At 42.1% G+C, this 21,782-nt stretch overlaps 2 protein-coding genes and 1 pseudogene across 2 annotated transcripts; all 3 read left to right on the top strand.

Annotated features, from left to right (window-relative positions):
- Nucleotides 1–275: 275 nt before the first annotated feature.
- LOC145962939 (uncharacterized) lies at nt 276–689 on the top strand. The gene has a single exon (XM_083084458.1). The coding sequence runs from the start codon at nt 276–278 to the stop codon at nt 687–689; it is 414 nt and encodes a 137-aa protein (XP_082940584.1).
- An 8,024-nt stretch (nt 690–8,713) lies between these two features.
- LOC145962410 (uncharacterized) lies at nt 8,714–9,514 on the top strand (annotated as a pseudogene).
- Nucleotides 9,515–19,749: 10,235 nt separating this feature from the next.
- Nucleotides 19,750–20,770, top strand: LOC145962411 (protein FAM200C-like). Its single transcript, XM_083083469.1, has 2 exons — nt 19,750–20,535; nt 20,639–20,770. Exons 1-2 carry the CDS (start codon nt 19,750–19,752, stop codon nt 20,768–20,770), a joined length of 918 nt encoding a protein of 305 aa, XP_082939595.1.
- Nucleotides 20,771–21,782: the final 1,012 nt, after the last annotated feature.

The raw sequence follows: 21,782 nt of genomic DNA on the forward strand, positions 1-21,782 counted from the left end.
TACAGTTCCTTGACCGGCGAAACTGTATCCGAGACCGATTATGCACATGCCGAGAACATCGGGACGCGATTCTCTATTCGGTCGCTAGGCGAATATAGCGACTTGTACCTCAAAATCGATGTCTTATATTAGCCGATATTTTTGAAAACTTTCGCGATAAATGTATCGAAAGTTACGGACTCGACTCCGCGTATTACTATACTCTCCCCGGATACACGTGGGATGCCATGTTGAAGCATACGAAAATTACGTTTGAGTTGCTTACCAACATCGACATGGTTACGTTCATCGAACGTGATATACGCGGCGGTCTGAGTCAATGTTCTAACAGATACGCTCGTGCTAATAACAAGTACATGGAGTCGCACGACCCATCGAAACCATCGTCATTCTTGATGTACTTCGATGTAAATAACTTGTACGGATGGGCAATGTGTCAGCCGTTGCCCTATACCGATTTTCGATGGGTCGATGACGTGTCCAATTTTGACGTATCATCGATCGCGCTAGATTCGCCTACAGGCTATATCCTCGAAGTCAATCTCGAGTACCCGCAACATCTTCACGATGCGCACACTGACCTACCGTTTTGCCCGACACGCGACAAACCACCCGGCAAACGAGAGTTCAAGCTGCTCGCAACGTTATACAATAAGAAGCGTTACGTGATACACTACCGCAACCTGTAGCAGTGTACGCGTCACGGTCTTCGTATAACAAAAGTACATCGATTTTTACAGTTTTCGCAATCTCCCTGGCTTCGAAATTACATAGAACTAAATACACATTTTAGAACATTGGCTAAAAATGATTTCGAAAAAATTTATATAAATTAATGAACAATGCAGTATTTGGCAAAACGATGGAAAATGTGCGGAATCGTGTAGATGTTAGGCTGATAACGCACTGGGACGGGCGGTACGGCGCAGAAGTAATGATCGCAAAACCAAATTTCCACAGCAGAAGCGTCTTTTCTGAAAATCTAATAGCTGTGGAATTGCGAAATCTCGAGGTAAAATTCTACAAACCAATTTACGTGGGTATGTGCATACTCGACATATCCAAGACGTGTTTGTACGAGTTTCATCACGAGTATATGGCGCCAATGTATCGCGACAAAGGTAAAGTCATGTATACCGATACCGACAGTCTCATATATCACATTGAGTGCGAAGACGTATATGACAATATGAAGCGCGACGTCAACAGATTCCACACGAGCGATTATGCGGTGGACAATGCGTACGATATACCGCTTGTAAATAAAAAGGTACCGGGTCTAATGAAGGACGAAAACAACGGTGCCATAATGACCGAATTTGTCGGGCTCAGAGCAAAGATGTACGCGTTACGAGTCGATGGGAAAAAGGATACGAAGAAGGTTAAAGGCGTCAAGAGCAACGTTGTCGCGAGAACGATAACGTTTGACGATTATACGCGGTGTTTGCACAAAGAAATTGAAATGACCCGTCAGCAGTCGTGTATACGATCTAAACTACACCAAGCATACACGATCTGCGAGACGAAAATTGCTCTGAGTACGATGATAAGCGGTATATCGTACCCGAAACCACCGATACGTTACCGTGGGGATATTATAGGATACCAAATGTAAATATATGTATATTTTGTTTATTATTAATTGTATATATATTTTGTACATAACCATGTATATATTTTTATATTTTATATATTTTATATTTTATCTTATATATTTATATTTTATATTTTATACGTATTTTATATATTTTATATTTTAATAAATGTTTACAATACATTATTTTTATGTATCCAAGAATTGTATGATTTGTCCATTCCAAACCATTTCATATATACGTCATCACCCTTTTTCTGTAAAATTTTTTCCACGAGATATACGTCAGGATTAGCAACGCGTTGTAACTCGTATTCGTGGAATCCTCCAGCAACGGGATTTCCGCGCGAATCTTCGAGTATGAATGTCGTGGGATTAGTTTTCGGCACCTCGAAAATCTTAAACATTTCGATCGTACAATTTGGCATAAAACCTTTTTCAAAGATGATCTTGTATTTACTTACGCGTACCGAATCACCTACTTTGAATCATATTTTTTTTATCGTATGATTTGATTCGTAAAGCATATTGAAAAGTTTATCTACGATTGCGGGAGTGACATCGACAAGTCTCATACCGATAGTGTGATGTTTCCGTATACAATACATAATTTTTATATATCCAAGAGTAGAACGATTTATCCATTCCTAAACATTTTACGTAAACGCCAGATATTACATTTCGGTACTACTACATTGCGGTACACGATAAAACATTTTAAATATTTAATAGATAATTGAATATAGTTTTGCGTTGATAGTCGCTTGATAGCCGTTCAATGCTGTTCGATAGCCGTTCAACGGTCGTTCGATAATCGTTCAATGTCATTCGATAGCCGTTCGACAGTCGATCATTTCCGTTCAACAGTCGTTCGATAGCCGTTCGACAATCGTTCAATGTCGTTCGACGGTCGTTCAATTGCCGTTCAACGGTCGTTCATTTCCGTTCGACAGCCGTTCGATAGCCATTCAACGATCGTTTATTTCCGTTCGATAGCCGTTCAACGGTCGTTCATTTCCGTTCGACAGCCGTTCGATAACCGTTCGACAGTCGTTCATTTCCGTTCGACAGCCGTTCGATAGCTGTTCGATAGTCGTTCAATATCATTCCATAACCGTTCATTTTTCAATAGCCACAGCTATTGAACGGCTATTAAGCGACTATCAACGCAAAACTATATTCAATTATCTATGTGTATGCTTGGTGTAGTTTAGATCGTATACACGACTGCTGACGCGTCATTTCAATTTCTTCGTGCAAACACCGCGTATAATCGTCAAACGTTATCGTTTTCGCGACAACGTTGCTCTTGACGCCTTTAACCTTCTTCGTATCCTTTTTCCCATCGACTCGTAACGCGTACATCTTTGCTCTGAGCCCGACAAATTCGGTCATTATGGCACTGTTGTTTTGGTCCTTCATTAGACCCGGTACCTTTTTATTTACAAGCGGTATATTGTACGCATTGTCCACCGCATAATCGCTCGTGTCGAATCTGTTGACGTCGCGCTTCATATTCTCATATACGTCTTCGCACTCAATGTGATATATGAGACTGTCGGTGTCGGTGTACATGACTTTACCTTTGTCGCGATACATTGGCGCCATATACTCGTGATGAAACTCGTACAAACACGTCTTGGATATGTCGAGTATGCACATACCCACGTAAATTGGTTTGTAGAATTTTACCTCGAGATTTCGCAATTCCACAGCTATTAGATTTTCAGAAAAGACGCTTCTGCTGTGGAAATTTGGCTTTGCAATCATTACTTCTGCGCCGTACCGCCCGTCCCAGTGCGTTATCAGCCTAACATCTACACGATTCCGCACATTTTCCATCGTTTTGCCAAATACCGCATTGTTCATTAATTTATATAAATTTTTTCGAAATCATTTTTAGCCAATGTTCTAAAATGTGTATTTAGTTCTATGTAATTTCGAAGCCAGGGAGATTGCGAAAACTGTAAAAATCGATGTACTTTTGTTATACGAAGACCGTGACGCGTATACTGCTGCAGGTTGCGGTAGTGTATGACGTAACGCTTCTTATCGTATAACGTTGCAAGCAGCTTGAGCTCTCGTTTGCCGGGTGGTTTGTCGCGTGTCGGGCAAAATGGTAGGTCAGTGTGGGCATCGTGAAGATGTTGCGGGTACTCGAGATTGACTTCGAGGATATAGCCTGTAGGCGAATCTAGCGCGATCGATGATACGTCAAAATTGGACATCGACCCATCGAAAATCGGTATAGGGCAACGGCTGACACATTGCCCATCCGTACAAGTTATTTACATCGAAATACATCAAGTATGACGATGGTTTCGATGGGTCGTGCGACTCCATGTACTTGTTATTAGCACGAGCGTATCTGTTGGAACATTGACTCAGACCGCCGCGTATATCACGTTCGATGAACATAACCATGTCGATGTTGGTAAGCAACTCAAACGTAATTTTCGTATGCTTCAACATGGCATCCCACGTGTATCCGGGGAGAGTATAGTAATACGCGGAGTCGAGTCCGTAACTTTCGATACATTTATCGCGAAAGTTTTCGAAAATATCGGCTAATAATAAGACATCGATTTTGAGGTACAAGTCGCTATATTCGCCTAGCGTCCGAATAGAGAATCGCGTCCCGGTGTTCTCGGCATGTGCATAATCGGTCTCGGATACAGTTTCGCCGGTCAAGGAACTGTAAACTGATTCGCGCGGTGGTAAATACGTATCTTGCAACTTGTCAACAGAATCGATGTATTCGTACGGAAAGACGCCTTTCCGTGTTAATAAATTGAAATTTTCGGTTGATAAATTTTGAAATTCCGATTTTAAAATTTTGAGTTTATCTTTATCTAAAAATGATGCCAATTTGTCGAGACTCGATGCGAGAAATTTAAAGGAATCAATGAAGCGTAGTTTTACTTGATTTTTTGATTTTTCTTTTTTAAGATCGACATTTTTAGTAAACGAAATATATTTCTCTTTTGTTATCGGAAGTATCTCGATTTTCCCTTCGAACGCTGTGGCTATTTCCTCGATAATAAAGTGTGAATCGTAACCGGATAAATTATGAAAAACTATCGGAATGCAAAAAGATTCTTTATAATTTAAATTACAATTTGAATGCGCGGGACCTCTGTATCCGGTTAGATGGCAATGATCGCGTACGCGTGTATCGTCTTCCACGAATGATTTTTCACATATATGACATTGAGTGGCGCTATGGAATTTTTCCCACTCTTGGGACGTCAAATCTACCATGGGGACATTAGTTGTTAAAATATCTTTTACACGCAGTGCTATATTTTTAAAGTCTACGACGAACCATGCTATACAATCGGCACTGCGACGCGAATGGTACGCCGATAATGATTCGTCGTACGAACAATGTACATAATAGGCTATACTAAATACTTGGTGATGTTGGTACGCGTTCTTCTGTTCCTCCGTTTTGGCCAGAACGCATTCCAGGTCAACGTATACGACGAATGGAAGCCGCTCCTTCCGGTTAAAGTTCTTAAACTCAAGTGTCACTTGTCTTTATCGCTCGGTAACCGGATAGCGCAACCATTCATCTCACGGCAGTCGACCGTATGCGACTGCAACTTGTCGCCTGAACTAAAATAATGCAGGCATCTATAAAAGAAAAAAATTTTTTAATTAAGATTTAAACAATTTGTTATATATCTTATAATTATTTAAATTATATAAATTAAACTTACCGATCGCAGATATATTTTTGATTCTTGTGTTTGCTCAGTTGCGAGCTCACGAGCCGGGATAAATTCTTGATCCACGCGAAATGTCCAACGTTGTTACCATCTTCCACGTACAACAGGTTGACGTGCTCCGTATCGGAACAATGCCTTCGTTTTCAATGCTGTACACATTGATCGAAACGTCGTTAACAAGTTCAAATTTCTTAATCTGATTCATAATCACTGGAAACTCAATGTCCCGGAGATTCAGCACTGTCGCGTAATGCGGATACGACGATTCCCGTTCCGCTTTTCTTTCGGCGGGGTATAGGGCGGCGACCACTGCCCACGCGAAACACGCATTGTCTTTTGATTGCACGTTAATCACCGCTCTCTTTTCGTCATAATCTCCCGCGGTAATTTAATGTGACATCCCGCGCGCATAGGATTATACTTATTTATATTTACAGTTAAGTTTAATATTCGCGACAGTGCCCACCCGCTGTGTTCCTGAAACTCTTCCAGCGACGCTAGGGTGGGCTCGATGACGCACCGTTCGTACCACTCGCGTAAATCGGATGTGCGAAAGAGTTCTCATATTGATACTTTTATTTGCGCGTTTATCACCCGACACGAATTCACCGTTAAATATAGTGTTCACTTTCACATTATAATGTTTTTTCATAGTGTTCTTCACATGTTCTAACACAATGTCTTTGGCGTCCTCGAGAAATTGTCGAGGTTTGATGTGATTATAGTTTATCACCGCACCAGTCAATATACGACTCTCGAACGCCGTATCAATCTCACGCCACACAAGTCCATTTTGACGCGCGCTACATCCAGCACTCGCGTGTACGAAACGTCCGCGTAACGAATTTTTCAAACCTTCGAGACGCGCGATTCGAACAATCAGCGATTGTCGTTTTCCGATCGATAATTATAATCGTGGTCGTTTGATCCGACTTTGCTCTTCCAACGACTCGATACACGTATCGCATCGTTGCTCCCACACAATGTAGTTTTCCAATGAATTCACAAAAGTGGATTGCTCTCGCAAACTGTGTTCCTCCATATTTTATCAGACTTGCGAAATGCGCTTCCCAATGGTAGTTCTGGATATACTTTAGCGAAAATACTGGCGGGGTGTGCCTCTTTATCATGATTTATATACTGTCTCGTGCATATCATCGAACATTCTAGAATGATTTCATCTTAAAAAATTCCTGGGTATAGCGTGTGCAATTTAACCTTGATAATTTCGCGTTTTGTCACGTACATTTGAAAAATCTAACATGAATGCATCAGGAGCAGCCGTACATCGACGCTTGCTTTTAGCGCATTCAGCTAAATCTTTGTCTAGGGATGATGTGCGTTTTAACCTTGACGGTTATTTTTTTCGCGTTTTGTCACGTACATTTGAAAATCTAACGTGATTGCATCAGGAGCAGCCGTACGTCGGCGCTTGGAAGTTTAGTGCACTCAGCTAAATCTTTGTCTAGGGGTGATGCGCATTTTAACCTTGACGGTTATTTTTTTCGCGTTTTGTCACGTACATTTCATTGCATCAGGAGCAGCCGTACATCGGCGCTCGATTTTAGCACATTCAGCTAAATCTTTGTCTAGGGCTGATGTGCATTTTAACCTTGGCGGTTATTTTTTTCGCGTTTTGTCGCGTACATTTGAAAAATCTAACATGATTGTATCAGGAGCAGCCGTACATCGACGCTTGCTTTTAGCGCATTCAGCTAAATCTTTGTCTAGGGATGATGTGCGTTTTAACCTTGACGGTTATTTTTTTCGCGTTTTGTCACGTACATTTGAAAATCTAATGTGATTGCATCAGGAGCAGCCGTACGTCGGCGCTTGGAAGTTTAGTGCACTCAGCTAAATCTTTGTCTAGGGGTGTTGCGCATTTTAACCTTGACGGTTATTTTTTTCGCGTTTTGTCACGTACATTTCATTGCATCAGGAGCAGCCGTACATCGGCGCTCGATTTTAACACATTCAGCTAAATCTTTGTCTAGAGCTGATGTGCATTTTAACCTTGGCGGTTATTTTTTTCGCGTTTTGTCGCGTACATTTGAAAAATCTAACGTGATTGCATCAGGAGCAGCTGTACATCGGCGCTCAATTTTAGCGCATTCGGCTAAATTTTTATTCTGATGCGCAATTTAACCTTGATAATTTCGCGTTTTGTCACGTACATTTGATTGCATCAGGAGCAGCCGTACATCGGCGCTTGAAAATTTTTGTTATATTCAGCTAAATCTGTTCTGGGGATGATGATGTCACCGCAGCCGTACATCGGCGCGACAAAATGTTAGAGGAAATTAAAATGTTGCGTCAGCAATAATCCCCTCTACATCACAATTTGCGATACTATTTGAATTAATAATAATTCTAATACGATCAGTATTGCATCAATCGCGCGTGTGAGGTTCACTGAAGAAATCAACATGAATTTTTACGATTCGAAACGGTGAAACTCCACCGTATAAGAAGCAAAAATGCAACACGTAAGTTTTGATTGTTTTAAACATTTTGTTATTTATTAAACTGTTTTAAAATATTGGTCTAATTATTTATATATTTATATAGCATTCAGCCGCGTCGCGCGACTCGCATACTTGGAAGAAGATACGCTCTAACCCCGACGTCGTATAAATATTTGGATATTGGAATATACGTTGGAGCTGTATCGTACGTGGAGCTGATTCTCGGTGATAATCGAGGCAATCAAATAGTGTTGCCTTTTTCAATGTGGAATTTGTTGATGCCGAAGCAAGCAGACATTGACTGTTTTCTACAATCGACTGCTCCCCCATTAAGGATTGGAGATCTAACGATCGAAATGCATCAATCGAAAATTGTAAAACTCGCATTATGCGAAAATTCTTTGTATATGAAACCATAAACATTATTACATTTATTTAATTTTGAAAATTGTATCGATCATATGCACAATTGGTTAATGCGAGAATACCTATCTCGTAAATGAAAAATTTAAACAATTTGAAACTGTATTACGATGTTACAATATTACTACTGTATGCGATGCTGTAAAAACGATACGCGAGAGTGATGTCTTTAACAGCGAATCATTAATTGATTGCGAATTACTAACATGCGCTGTAAATGATATTCTTTACGATGCGTGTAATAAATAATTATTTTTATTCCATCTGTGATTTTAATTCTTTCCTTCCATACGAATAAGAATAGTTGATAATTTTCTCAACACGCTCCGCATCCAAAGATGTAGAGAAATGCTGAGGTAGATGAGATGTGATGCTCTAGTTAGAATGAGACAGAAGATATTAAAAGATATATAATGAAGAGGAGTCTGCGACATTAGAATATCATTTCTTTCGTTGTTCTTCTGTGTTTCGTTGGTCTTGTGTTTCGCTGGTCTCGTGTAATGGCTGAAGAAGACGTTATTATCATCGATGGTGATACGGATGATGATGATTATTGGACGGATCCAGTTGTGGCGGAAAGAATTGAGGTGGAAAGAGAGAAGAGAAAGAAATGGAGGAAATTGTATGCGAAGGAAGAATCATCTGATAAGGAACCTGATTTCGATTTTCGGACTAGTGATGATGAAGAATTACTTCAAAATGAGCGGGAACAACTTTCAAAGAAGAATCTTGAAACTTCAATCGTTTATAAGACATCGAGAGCTCGGCTTGAAAAAACCCCGCACAAATTCATTGAAGATATCTCAAATCTCGAAAATTTTGTGCAAACTCACTTGAAAAATATGATGTAAGTTCGTGTATCTACGAGGAAGATCACACTACATTACGATGTTTTGGAAACAGATTATATGAAAATCTTGAATTACGAAAAAAAACGGACAAATTCGAATATGAGCATGAGAATATGCTACGGCATGACTTGGAAACGTTGAAGGTAAAAAATATTTTTGCCGATGTGTAATAAATTTAAAACATTCACAATTATTATGTTTAATTTCAGAGTTTACGAGAGTATATGAATGGCCGACGAGAGGATAAACAGATATGCGAATCCAAACCTGCGTAAAATTATAAATTGAGCGTATTGCTCAATATAAAGATGAACCATGGAAAATATTGTAAGTAACTTTCAATTTATAATACATCAAAAGTCCTAAAATAAATTATTAAAAACTATTCAAATGTATGTCTTTTTCTGTTCCAGGAGCGACCACCATCAGCCTGGCGCATCGCCCCCTTAGCCTTCCAGGAGCGGCGCATCACCCCCCTCCACAACTATATATATATATTTTTTTTACAATAAGTTTTATATTTTATTTTATATTATTATTATTCTTATTATTATTTTATTATTAGACACACACACACACACACACAAAAATGTATTATTACACAGACACATTTTAATAAATTTATTTTTTAAAAAGTTTATTTTTTCTTTTAAGGACCGTCTACGATGGAAGTAATATTGGTGGAGTGGACGGTGGAGTAAGGCGTAAGCGAATGGTTCTTTTCCATTTCGCATTACTCCTAGTCTTACGCCTTACTTCACCGATATTATTTTCATTGTAGACGGTCCTTTAGTCAGTTTAATTTAATAAACTGATTTAATTTAAAATAATTTGTTTAATAATCTGGATCGCTTGTTGGGATTCAGAATATGGAACAGATTATTTGAAATTAAACGGATAAATGGGAGATAGCCTATTTATTGCGTATATTAAAAATAAAATATAAATAAAATTATTCTTATGGCCGAGTGGCCGGGGACCTCGGACGCTGGGAAGGCGCCGGAGAAGAAGAAGAAAAAGAAGAAGAAAAAGAAGAAGAAAAAGAAGAAGGAAGCGGCAACTCCCCTTGCACCAGTGGATGGGACAGCGGGGAACAAACAGGTGCAACCTCAAGAAGAGGGTGAGAAGGAGAGGTACCCAGAGAGGAGAACGGTTGAAACAACATGGGCCAAGGTGGTGGGGAGGGGAGGGAGAAATGGGCTGGGGAGAGCTCCGCTCCTTTCCCGACAGCCACCAGCGCCTGCAGGCGGGAAGCCGGAACAGAGTGGGAGCGGCGGCGAAGGGGGCAACCCTCTCCACCCAGTAAGGGGTCGGAGGGCGCCCTCCACCGCTGCGATCACTGTCACAGCCCCTGAGGGGACCTACGCGGACGTTATGCGTAGGGCCAGACGGGGCATCGGCGCGGAAAAGTTGAAGAGCCTGGGAATCGAGGACATGCGCACCCGTCGTGGGATGACGGGGGCGTATGTCCTCGAAATCCCGGGTGGCACCAAAGAAGAAAGGGAGTCCAAGGCGGACGCCCTTGCCGCGGAGATGCGATCGATCTTCGCTGAGGACCCCCCCTTCGGTGAGGATCTCGAGGCCGACTGCTGTTGTCCGGGTCCGAGATCTGGACGAGGCCGTAACTGTAGAGGAGGTCGAGGCGGCCGTTGTGGCAAGGGGTGTGGCTCAGCCGAGTGAGGTAAGGGCCTCCATCACCAGGTCCACTAATGGGATGAGGTTGGCCTGGGTCCGTTGCCCTATAGCGGCGGCTGACGACTTGGCCAAGGCCGGCCGTATCAGAGTCGGATGGTCAACGGTGAGGGTGGACCTGACGGCGGCACGCCCCTCCTACTGCTTCAAATGCTGGAGGGAGGGGCATGTTGCCGCTAAGTGTAGTGGAAAGGAAGACAGGTCGCGTACCTGCTATAGGTTAGGTGCCTGCTGTGCTCCGAGGCCGGGAGGAAGGCGGACCACAAAATGGGCGGGGCGGGATGCAACCTGGTGACAGGCCGCGTCCCTCCCACGCCCATCGCTTGACGGAGGATGGTGGCGGCGAAACCGGATATACCCGGAGAGGACCCGACAAGGATGGAGGTGGAGGTGGAGGTGCAGCAGCAACAGCCGCCGCAGGACCCACCCAAGAAGCAGAGGACTCCGAGGGAGAGAGCCGTGAGGAGGAACACGGTGGAGGAGCAGAAGGCGCGGGATGGATAGGGGTAAGTCCCATATCATTTTACAGGCCAACCTCAACCACGCCCGCCGCGCGCAGGATTTTCATGCACACGTTGGCGGAGCGTGGTTGTGGGTTGGGAGTAGTGGCGGAACCGTACGCGGTCCCCCCTGGGCACCCAGCCTGGTTTGCGGGCGGGGGCCCGGGGGGGGCCGCGCGTGGCCATCGTGCGGGGGGGCGACAGCGAGTCACCCACCTGCAGGATGGAGGCTAGCGGCGTCTGTTTCGTGGCGGTGAGGTGGGGGACTACCTGCGTTGTGGGAGTGTATACCCCCCCGTCGCTGAGCTTGGCCGAATTCGAGGCCGCGCTTGGCGAAATAGAGGGGGTAGTGAGGAGTAGCCTCCCCGGGCCGGTCCTTGTGATGGGTGACTTTAACGCCAAATCGGCGGTTTGGGGTTGCCGGTACGGGGACCGGCGCGGGGAGACACTGTTGGATTGGGCGGGGTCACTGGGATTGACCCTGCTCAACGAAGGAACTGTGGCCACATGCGTGAGGCCGCAGGGGGAGTCCATCGTCGATCTGACATGGGCCTCCCCTGCGGCCTTGCGCATGGTGGTCGGCTGGAGGGTGGCCGCTGAGCTCGAAACCCTGTCTGATCACAGGTATATCGAGCTCGGATTGGCCGCCCGCCGGCCGCTCGCCGGGACAATTGTAGAGGAGGAGCGCAGGTGGTCCCTCGCGAGGCTTAACCCAGACCTCCTGATGGCCTCGGTGCACGCCTCGCTATGGGTATGGGGGGAGGAGGTCCAATCCTGGGAAGGACTGGACGTGGAGGAATTGGCGTTGAGGTTTCGCAAGGCTCTTTGGGGAGCCTGCGATGCCTCGATGCCAAGGGTGAGAAGGGGATGCGGGAGAAGGTCGGCGTACTGATGGACCGAGGAAATCGCGAAACTCCGCGAGGCCTCAGTCCATGCCAGACGCCGACTCCAACGGCATCTGAGGCGGAGGAACAGGGACGAGGCGAGCATAGAGCGGGCGCGGGGGGAGTACCGTGAGGCTCGGTGCCCCCTCGGCGCGGCCATTGGGAGGTCCAAGGCGGCGGCCTGGGAGGACCTTATTTCCTCCCTTAACGAGGACCCGTGGGGCCACCCATATATGCTGGTCCTCAATAAACTGAGGCCGCGGGCGCCTCCGACCACGGAGTCCCTGGACCCTGGTTTCCTCGGGGAGGTGGTTGGGGCCCTCTTCCCTAGGGGAGCCGGGGATGCGGTGCCCTTCCCCCCTTGAGAGGGGTGCCCGAGTGGGAGGAGGAGTTGGAGGTATCCGCTGATGAGATGAGGGATGCTGTCCGGAAAATGAAGACGAATAAGGCTCCGGGTCCGGACGGCATCCCGGGGAGGGTTTGGGCCCTAGCCATGGGCGAAGTAGGGGGGCCCCTGAGGTATCTCTTTACGAAATGCCTCAGGGAGGGGGTCTTTCCTTCCCCCTGGAAGGAGGCGAAACTGGTCCTCCTCCCTAAGGGAGGAAGGGACCCCGCGGAGCCATCGGCCTACCAGCCTCTCTGTTTGCTGGATGAGGTCGGTAAGCTGATGGAGAGAATCGTGGTGGGGCGGCTCAATGAGCACCTGAGCGGGAGCGGGGGACTCAACGCGCGACAATTTGGATTCCGGGCGGGCCGGTCGACCATCGACGCAGTCGATGATCTGCGGGACTGCTCGGAACGGATGATCCGGGGTGGGGGGGTGGCGTTGGCTGTGTCCTTGGACATAATCAACGCCTTTAATACCCTCCCGTGGGATAAGGTGGACGCGGGTCTTCGGGCACACGGGGTCCCCGGATATCTGGTCAGGATGGTCCGGGCCTACTTCGTGGGTAGAGGGATAGTCTTTCGTGACGCGGGGGGGGGGAGTTGAGAAGGCGGGAGATCCTTCGCGGGGTTCCACAAGGGTCCGTCTTGGGGCCCCTGTTATGGAATCTCGCGTACGACGAGGTCTTGGGGAGAGTCCTTCCCCCGGCTGCCACGTCATCTGTTACGCAGATGATACTCTTGTGGTGGCTGGGGGGAGGAACTGGGAGGACGCGATCGTGAGAGGGAATATTGCGGTGGCCGTGGTGGTCGGAGGTATCAAAGGCCTGGGTCTGGGGGTGGCCCCTCGGAAGACAGAAGCTATCTTCTTTCATGATGGCTCCCGAGGGGCTCCCCCCAGACTACCCCTGACGGTAGATGGACACAGGGTCGAGGTGAGGACACGGATGAAGTATCTGGGTCTCCACCTCGACGGTAGATGGGAGTTCGGGGAGCACTTTGCTCAGCTGGCCCCCAAAATGGGGAGGGTGGCAGCCTCACTTTCGAGGCTGCTGCCTAACCTTGGGGGGCCGGACGGCCGTGTCCGCAAATTGTACGTGGGCACGGTCGGTTCGGTGGCCCTTTATGGGGCTCCGATCTGGGCGGATGCGGCCTCGAGGTCCAGGAGGATTAGGGGTTTCCTGCGGGGGGCACCATCGTACTGAGGGCCGCCCGTGCATACCGCACAGTGTCGTATGCGGCGGCGGCGTTGTTAGCTGGGGCTCCTCCCCTGGAGCTTCTGGCTCAGGGCCAGTCAATGACGTACTGGCGGGTCCGGGAGCTCCGGGAGAGGGGATTACCGATGGGTCCGACGGCGAAGAATGCCATCAGATGCCAGGTGGTGGACTCTGTCCTCGTGGACTGGCGGAGACTACTGTCTGGGACGGCCTACGAGGAACAGAGAGTTGTGAGGGCGATTTTGCCGGTCTTCGCGCAATGAGTGAGGAGAGGCTGGGGGCAGATGACTTTCAGGGTGGCGCAGGTGCTGACCGGACACGGGTGTTTCGGTCAGTACCTGTGCCGCATTGAGAAGGAGATGTCCCCGAGGTGCCATCACTGTGGGGAGGACCGGGACACGGCGCAGCACACCCTCGAGGCGTGTGTGGCCTGGGGGGTGCAGCGCCGTGCCCTGGTCCAGGTTATAGGTGAGGACCTCTCCTTGGTGGCGGTCGTCAGGGCCATGACGGAGACGGAGGAGTCCTGGAGGGCGGTAGCTTGCTACTGCGAGACCGTCATGATGGCGAAGGAGGAGGCCGGAAGGGAGAGGAGAGAGAGGAGAAGGATGCCTCCTCCTCCACCACGGGCACAGGGCCCCAGGAGAGTGTTGCGGGGGAGAAGGAGGCTGCCAGCGCCTCTGGCCCCACCGCGGAACCTACCCTGAGGAGGAAGAAAAGAAGTATCCTATAGGAAGAGCGGAGGGATAAGGGGGGTTCCGGGGACCGGGGAGCCTCAGCTTTGGTATGGCCCCCCTGCAGTGTCCCCACCTCCCGCCCCTCCCTCACGGCACAAGAAGAGGCTCCGCCACCAGGGGCCACGGCGAGCCAGCAGTGGAAGAAGCCCCGCCACTAGGGACTGCAGCAAGAGGGGAGCAGGTGTGGAGCGGGGAATACTCCCGCCTGCATTTCCCCCATGGATAGTACCGGGAAGGGGGGATGGAGGTTTCCCCCCGGTAACTACAGAAGGTAAGGCGGTGAGGGGGTCGCGGAAGAATGCTTCGGCGTACCCGTGGCCCCTTTCGTAAAACCGCGGTGGAGGACACCCGCAGGGGTTTTAGCCGGTAGGAGTCCGGCATAACCTCCTCTCCCTCCCCGGGGAGAGGAGGTATCCATGAGGATTTCCCCTGCGCAACAATAAAAAAAAATTATGAAAAAAGTAATGATAGATACTTTAGCTCAAAAATTAAGCTGGACAAGAAGAAAAAATAAGCGTAGTTTTAAAGATTTAAATCTTTCTAAAATGATCATACGTAAGTTCTTTTTAATATAATTTTAGATTAACTTGGTTGGTTCATGTGTGGTCCACTTAGAAATCTCTTTAAGATTTGTCTAAAATATACACAGATTTTATCAGAAAATATTTATAATTTATATTAAAAAACACTTATGTATGTGTATTACAGAAGCTGTTCGTATAAAACATAATGAACTGACAGACAATGACTTTGCAGAATACACATCAAAATGGCTTTCTCAAGCAACTGTAAGAATTCAAAGAGACAAGTGCGTACATCTTCTTTATTAGGAACATCATGATTGCTTACAGATTAATCAGATTATTTGATTTGATATTAAATTAGATTAAATACAAAGACAAAAGCAATATACAGTCCGGATGATAACAATACACAATAAAAATGAAAGGCTAAAAGACCGTGGCGCAGGTTGTTAGAGCGTAAAAGAATAATACATCGTACATTATTCGCTTTTATATCTATTATTTCCAATTTTGCTAACGGTTTTTTTGTGATATGAAATTGCTAGCTTCTTATTACATTTATGCTTGACATGTGTTTCTTTGTTTCTTGATAGTTTATTTTCTTTCTTACTTTTATATTTTTTACATAGGCATCCACCTCGCTCGTCGGTTAAGAGATTCAATTTGTATCTGCTGACTCTTTTGTTGGATCTTCCACCTGGAGAGACTCCTGGATTTTTTAAGAATCTTTTGACCAAGCTTCATTTTATCCCTACGACTCATGACTTATTTGGAAATAAAAAAAATTTTAAAAAAAATTTTTTTGGGACGTTTTTCATCGGGGGATCGTCACACAATACATAGTTGTGAGAGAATATTCGCGTATGCGGTTTTATTGCCTCTTTTTTCTGACGAAGAGGTGAGCGTTGGTCTTCTTTCGGAAAATTTAGCTTACGGCCAGACATTATTAGTTTCTTAATTTTCTAACTGTCTATGCGCTTTCGTCACATCTATTGTTAGCGGTTTTAAATTTTGCGTTATTATTGTACACAATGTCTATTTGTTTCTTATCGCGCTTGTCCTTGTTTAATCGCGCTCTGTTTATTATTTAAAATTTAATTTTGTTTATTTTCTAACGACTTCTTGAACATTGAAAAGGATCTTGAAAAGATCGAAACGTATGTATTCTTTATATCTAACTGATTATTAATATATTATGTCTCTTACTTAGTCTTTTATTATTACTTTTATTTTTTTACGCTCTAACAACCTGCGCCACGGTCTTTTAGCCTTTCATTTTTATTGTGTAAATTAGATTATATTTAATTGGTCTGTCGACAGCTAAGTCTGAACAAACAAATGTTACTTTTTCTGTTTAATATGCTGAAAAAATTCTGTATATTCGAATATAAAATTTTGGAATTTAATTATAATTTCTTATTACATACTTTGGTAATTATTTAGCTTAGGGGAGCCACCTCGGATAACCTTGACCTTGACATATGTTGTCAAGGTCACTGTCCTGAGTGACATTCAAAAGGTTTTAGCCGGCGCTCATTGTTTATTTAAAAATTATTAACAAAAGAATTTCACAATTTTAATGCTTTTTATCTCCGAAAATATTTAAGAAAAAAAATTTTAAGAAAAAAATGAGGCCGCTGAAAAACTACAAAAAAGGTTATATGCATTTTTTCCATAAACCTACTATTTTAGCTGTTATATAAAAAAATAATTATTTTAAATACATTTAATACAATTTAAATTTATATAGAATTTAATACAATTTAATACAATTAAAAATTATCACAAATGTACGTGTACACACATACACACACGCGCGGGGAGTGCAAGGGGGTCCTTTCGGCCCCACTCCCGCAACCACCCCCCCGGTAGGCAAGGTGAACCTCGCTTTATAACTTACAGCATATATCCATGTGATTCAACTCTTCGCAATGCGTCCCCTACCGGCGGGGTGATTGCGGGAGGGGGGGCCGAAGGCCCCCCTTGCACCCCCCGCGCGCGTTTGTGTGTGTGTGTGTGTGTACACATACATTTGTGATATTTTTTAATTGTATTAAATGTATTTAAAATAAAGAATAATAAGTTTAGGAAGTAGCATAAATGTTTATTTATTGTAATTTATAATTTATTTATATTTTCATTGATAGGATACATAGCAGCCATTATTCGGAAGAAAGCATCTAATCGGTTTTCATCATCGAATGTCTTTTTGAAAATAAATTCCGCTAAATAATGATTAAAGTGATCCTCCAAGTGATGATTTAAAATAATTATTTTTTTACAACTGCTAAAATAGTAGGTTTATGAAAAAAAAGGATATAACCTTTTTTGTAGTTTTTCAGCGGCTTTATTTTTTGCTTAAAATTTTTTTTTTCAAATCAATATTTTCGGAGATAAAAAGCATTAAAATTGTGAAATTCTTTTGTTAATAACTTTTAAATAAACAACGAGCGCCGGCTAAAACCTTTTGAATGTTACTCAGGACAGTGACCTTGACAACATATGTCAAGGTCAAGGTTATCCGAGGTGGCTCCCCTAAGCTAAATAATTACCCATTCTTTGACAAAAAAAATGTATAAAACATCTTAAATTAGAATATAATAATTACGGATATGATTTGAAATCAAATGTATAATTTTAAGTTTTCTATTAATATTTTAGACATATTCAGGAAGAAAAATAGAAAGCATTAGAAGAGAACAATGACATTATCAAAGAATATTATTAAAATTTTATTATCAATATATCATATAGAAGTACATAGAATATATAAAAGATATTGTGTGATATGTATTCATAGAATATATAAAAGACAATGTTCATAGAATTTAAGACAGTTTAAATATGTTATATTTTCTTATTATTTTGATATTTTTATATGTTTATTTTTGTTTATTATTCAATATTTATTTTTGTTTATTTTTGTTTATTATTCAAAATTATAATTAAATATCGATTATTAATTACGTACATATATATAATGTTTACGTTCATATAAAATTCTTATTATTTTTCATATATATTTTTTGTTCTCAGATGTATTGAAGATATACTTTAATATGTAATTTAAATTAATTTTTGTTTTCATTTATAAGGTTTATAAAAAAATGTTCACATGTATATATTTGCGTATATACACAGAATAATATATATGGATATATAATATGCTAACGCATTATATACCTAAACAGCATACGGATGTCTTTTGGATCTCCTAAGGATGTTCTGCACGGATATAGGAGATATCCTGAGGATATCTGTTTGTAATCCTCGTACATTCTGAGGATGTCCTGAGGAATAGTAAATGAGCGCCTCACCTAAAGCCTAGATATATCCTCAGGAGATTCTATTTCAAAGTCCTAAATATATTTGCAGGATGTCCATAGGAAATCTTATAACTCTCGAAACGTCTACAATACATCCTAAATTGGTCCAGAATATATCATTGAGGTGCTTTATATGCTATTTTCAGGATTAATTTAGATTATCCAGCATATTTTTTCGCATATTTTATATTGCGTTGCTTGATTTGGCAGTTTATATCTCGAATATTTTGTATATGCAACGCATATATAATTTTTTAAATTTCTTCTTAAATAGTCCTGAAAATATATGATGGATATAATCTAAATTAATCCTTCCAAATAGCATATATATAGTACACCGAAAAAATTGTATTTTCAACAAGAATATGCCACTTATCTTTAGAATATATTCTACTAAAATAGGCGCCAAAAGGACCCTCTTAAATTAAGAGGAAAATCTTCTAAAGAGATATTCTTATTAAATATTCTTATTAGATATTCTTAACATACAGAGAAAAATGTTTCTTTGGATTTAATAAATTTTGCTAAAGTCAAATAAATTTAATTATTGATCTAAAACAGTTTCCCAAAGTGGGCGCTATCGCCCCCCTGTGAGCGCTGGAGGGATCTGGGGGGGGGCGTTACTGGCCTCAGGGGCAGTAGGGGGGCGTTGAAACATTTTCTAAGCAAACTTATCCACTTGACTATACAGACATACAGTCATGTATCGTCGCAAAAATCATATCAACCGTTAGTACATGTTGGTCCAACAGTTGTATAATGTAAGGCTCGCTTTATTTTTGAAGAAATGTATAAAATGCAAGTTACAATCGGTCTAAAAAACAAGCATATATATAGGATAGGTCTTAACAAGCGATAGGTCTTAACAAGCGAGTGTTAGCATGTATGTAGTTGTGCGCACTTTCGACTTACGCAGGTTCTTACAAGTCCAGTGCGCAGCGGCAGCAATCTGTGCATGTTATGTCAAGTTCACTGTCCAATACTATAAATACGTGAGAAGTAAATCACTATTATACTGTTTCCGAATTGTGTGACGAGCAGTAATTAACAATTTGATGCAGTGCAAGTGCAATAACTAAAAATTTTGGTGCGTATTCAGTGCGTACGGATTACATACAAAGTATATTATTATTGTTTCAATAAGACTGCGGTTTTCACATAAGTATTTTTTTATTACACCTGAAATGCTTGTTTTTTAAACTCTTACTAATAAATATTTCTAAAAATATTTTGATTTGACGTGAATTACAGACGCGAGTAATTTTGTTTAAGTCATAAAACATAAGTTCTTTATAACAAATTGAAACGCTTGGTTTTTAGTTACTCCCCGGGTGAATCCGAGGCGATATTTTTATTTTAAATATACATATAAATAAAACTTAAGAAACTATAACAGTAATTAAATTTTTTTCAGAGATAAAACCATGGCTGAACCAAAGAAGAAATGTAGACAATATAATATCGAATATTTGAAGTATGGTTTTATTCAGTCACCTACAAACAAAATATTACCAATGTGCCTGATTTGCCAAAAAGTTTTTTCCAATGAATCTATGAAACCTTCAAGATTAGAAGATCATTTGAAAAAAGTTCATACTGATAAAAAAGATAAAGATTTATCTTATTTTCAAGCACTCAAAGATCAATTTTTAAAACGACCAACGTTGACAGATATGTTTGCCACATCCCAACAAGATAATGACGGGTTACGCGCCTCTTACAACATTTCTTTACTTATCGCTAAATCGGGAAAACCGCATATTATTGGTGAACTGATCCTACCAGTTATTAGTGAGGTCCTGCGTACTGTACTGCACAAGTCAGCGTCTGATATTATTAAGAAAATTCCTTTGAGCAATAATACAGTGCAACAACGAATTGATGAAATGGCCCAAGATGTAGAAGTCTCATTATGTAATTTTTTAAAAACAACCCAGTTCTCTTTACAACTCGATGAGTCTACTTTAACAGGGAATGAAAGTTTACTTTTAGCATACGTTCGATTCATAAAAGAAGAAAAAATTTGCCAAGAATTATTATTTGCTAAAAAATTAATAACTGACACTAAAGGAGAATCGATATTTCATGTATTGGAACAGTTTTTTAAAGAAAAAGAAATTCCTCTGAATAATATCATGTCAGTTGCTACCGACGGTGCTCCAGCGATGGTAGGGCGCTATCGCGGGTTTATTTCATTTTTGAAGAAGTCGGTGCCAAATATATACGCTGTGCATTGTGTGATTCATCGACAACATTTAATTGCAAAAAACCTTAGTGATCGTCTGCATCGCTCATTACAATACGTAATTACAGCAGTTAACAAAATCAGAAGTCATGCACTCAATGATAGATTGTTTGGACAGCTTTGCATTGAAAACGACGAAGACTTCAATCGTTTGCTACTCCACACAGAAGTACGTTGGCTGTCAAAGGGTGCCTGTTTAAATCGATTTTATAATCTCTTTAACTCACAAGGAAAGGCACGGAAGTGTCCCCCTCCGATTTTGATGAGCTTTTAATATGTTGTTTTCTAGACAAAAATAAGGGACACGTATTTTTTTATACGTGCCCATACGCGTGTTTAGGGGGTAAAACACCCCTTTGAAAAAAAATCGGTTTTTTCCTTTCAAGATGAATATTTCAGAAACTATAAGATAAAAAAAAATTTTCAAATTAAAAGTTAAGTGGCTTCAAAAGTACTTTACAATAATTACAAAAAAAAATTTTTGTTTTTTTAAATTTTCAAAATACCCCCACCACTAAATATATTTTTTTTTAATTTTGAAATTTCTTTATTACCATGTGAAAGGTTATTTTTTTACGAATCCATCCATATATAATTAAGTTATGTTTCGAAAAGTCATTTTCCAAAATCAATTATAAACCTCTCTGTAATACGCTATTCGTGTCCGTCCATGCGCTCGATTTTTCGCGTAACACATCCTGTTTTTCCGTGATAGAAGATAATTAACAGATACATTTGAAAGACATTTTATATAATTATCGGAAGTTTTTATCATGTTAGACATTTAACCCTAAATAAAATTTAAAGGATATCCATTTCTCAAAAGGATGTTGATAGCCATTTTAATGTTCTTATAATGGAAAACAGGGTGGGACAAACGGAAAACCTTGTCTATCAAACTAATTACCGTGCCTCTTTTTTGGCAAAGAGGATGCTGAGACAGGAAGTGTAGGTATCTACCGGAAAAGGTATCTTTATGATACCAGTCAAAAATTATAAAGTTATTGTCGGAAATTAAAGTCACATCTAAAAAGTTAATTTTATTGTCTTCAGCAATTTCCATTGTGAATTGTAGACGAGAATGGAAAGAGTTAAAAGTGTCAAGAGTGTGGTTAAAAAAAGTAGGAGGAATAAAGAAGAAGAGGAAGGCTAAAAGAACATCATCCACATACATTAAATATAAGGGGGAATAAATTTTAAGGAATGAAGCGT

This window comes from Camponotus vicinus, unplaced genomic scaffold (genome assembly GCF_025532165.1).
Source record: "Camponotus vicinus isolate PSW18456_S1 unplaced genomic scaffold, iyCamVici1.0 SCAF_12, whole genome shotgun sequence".
NCBI lineage: Eukaryota > Metazoa > Arthropoda > Insecta > Hymenoptera > Formicidae > Camponotus > Camponotus vicinus.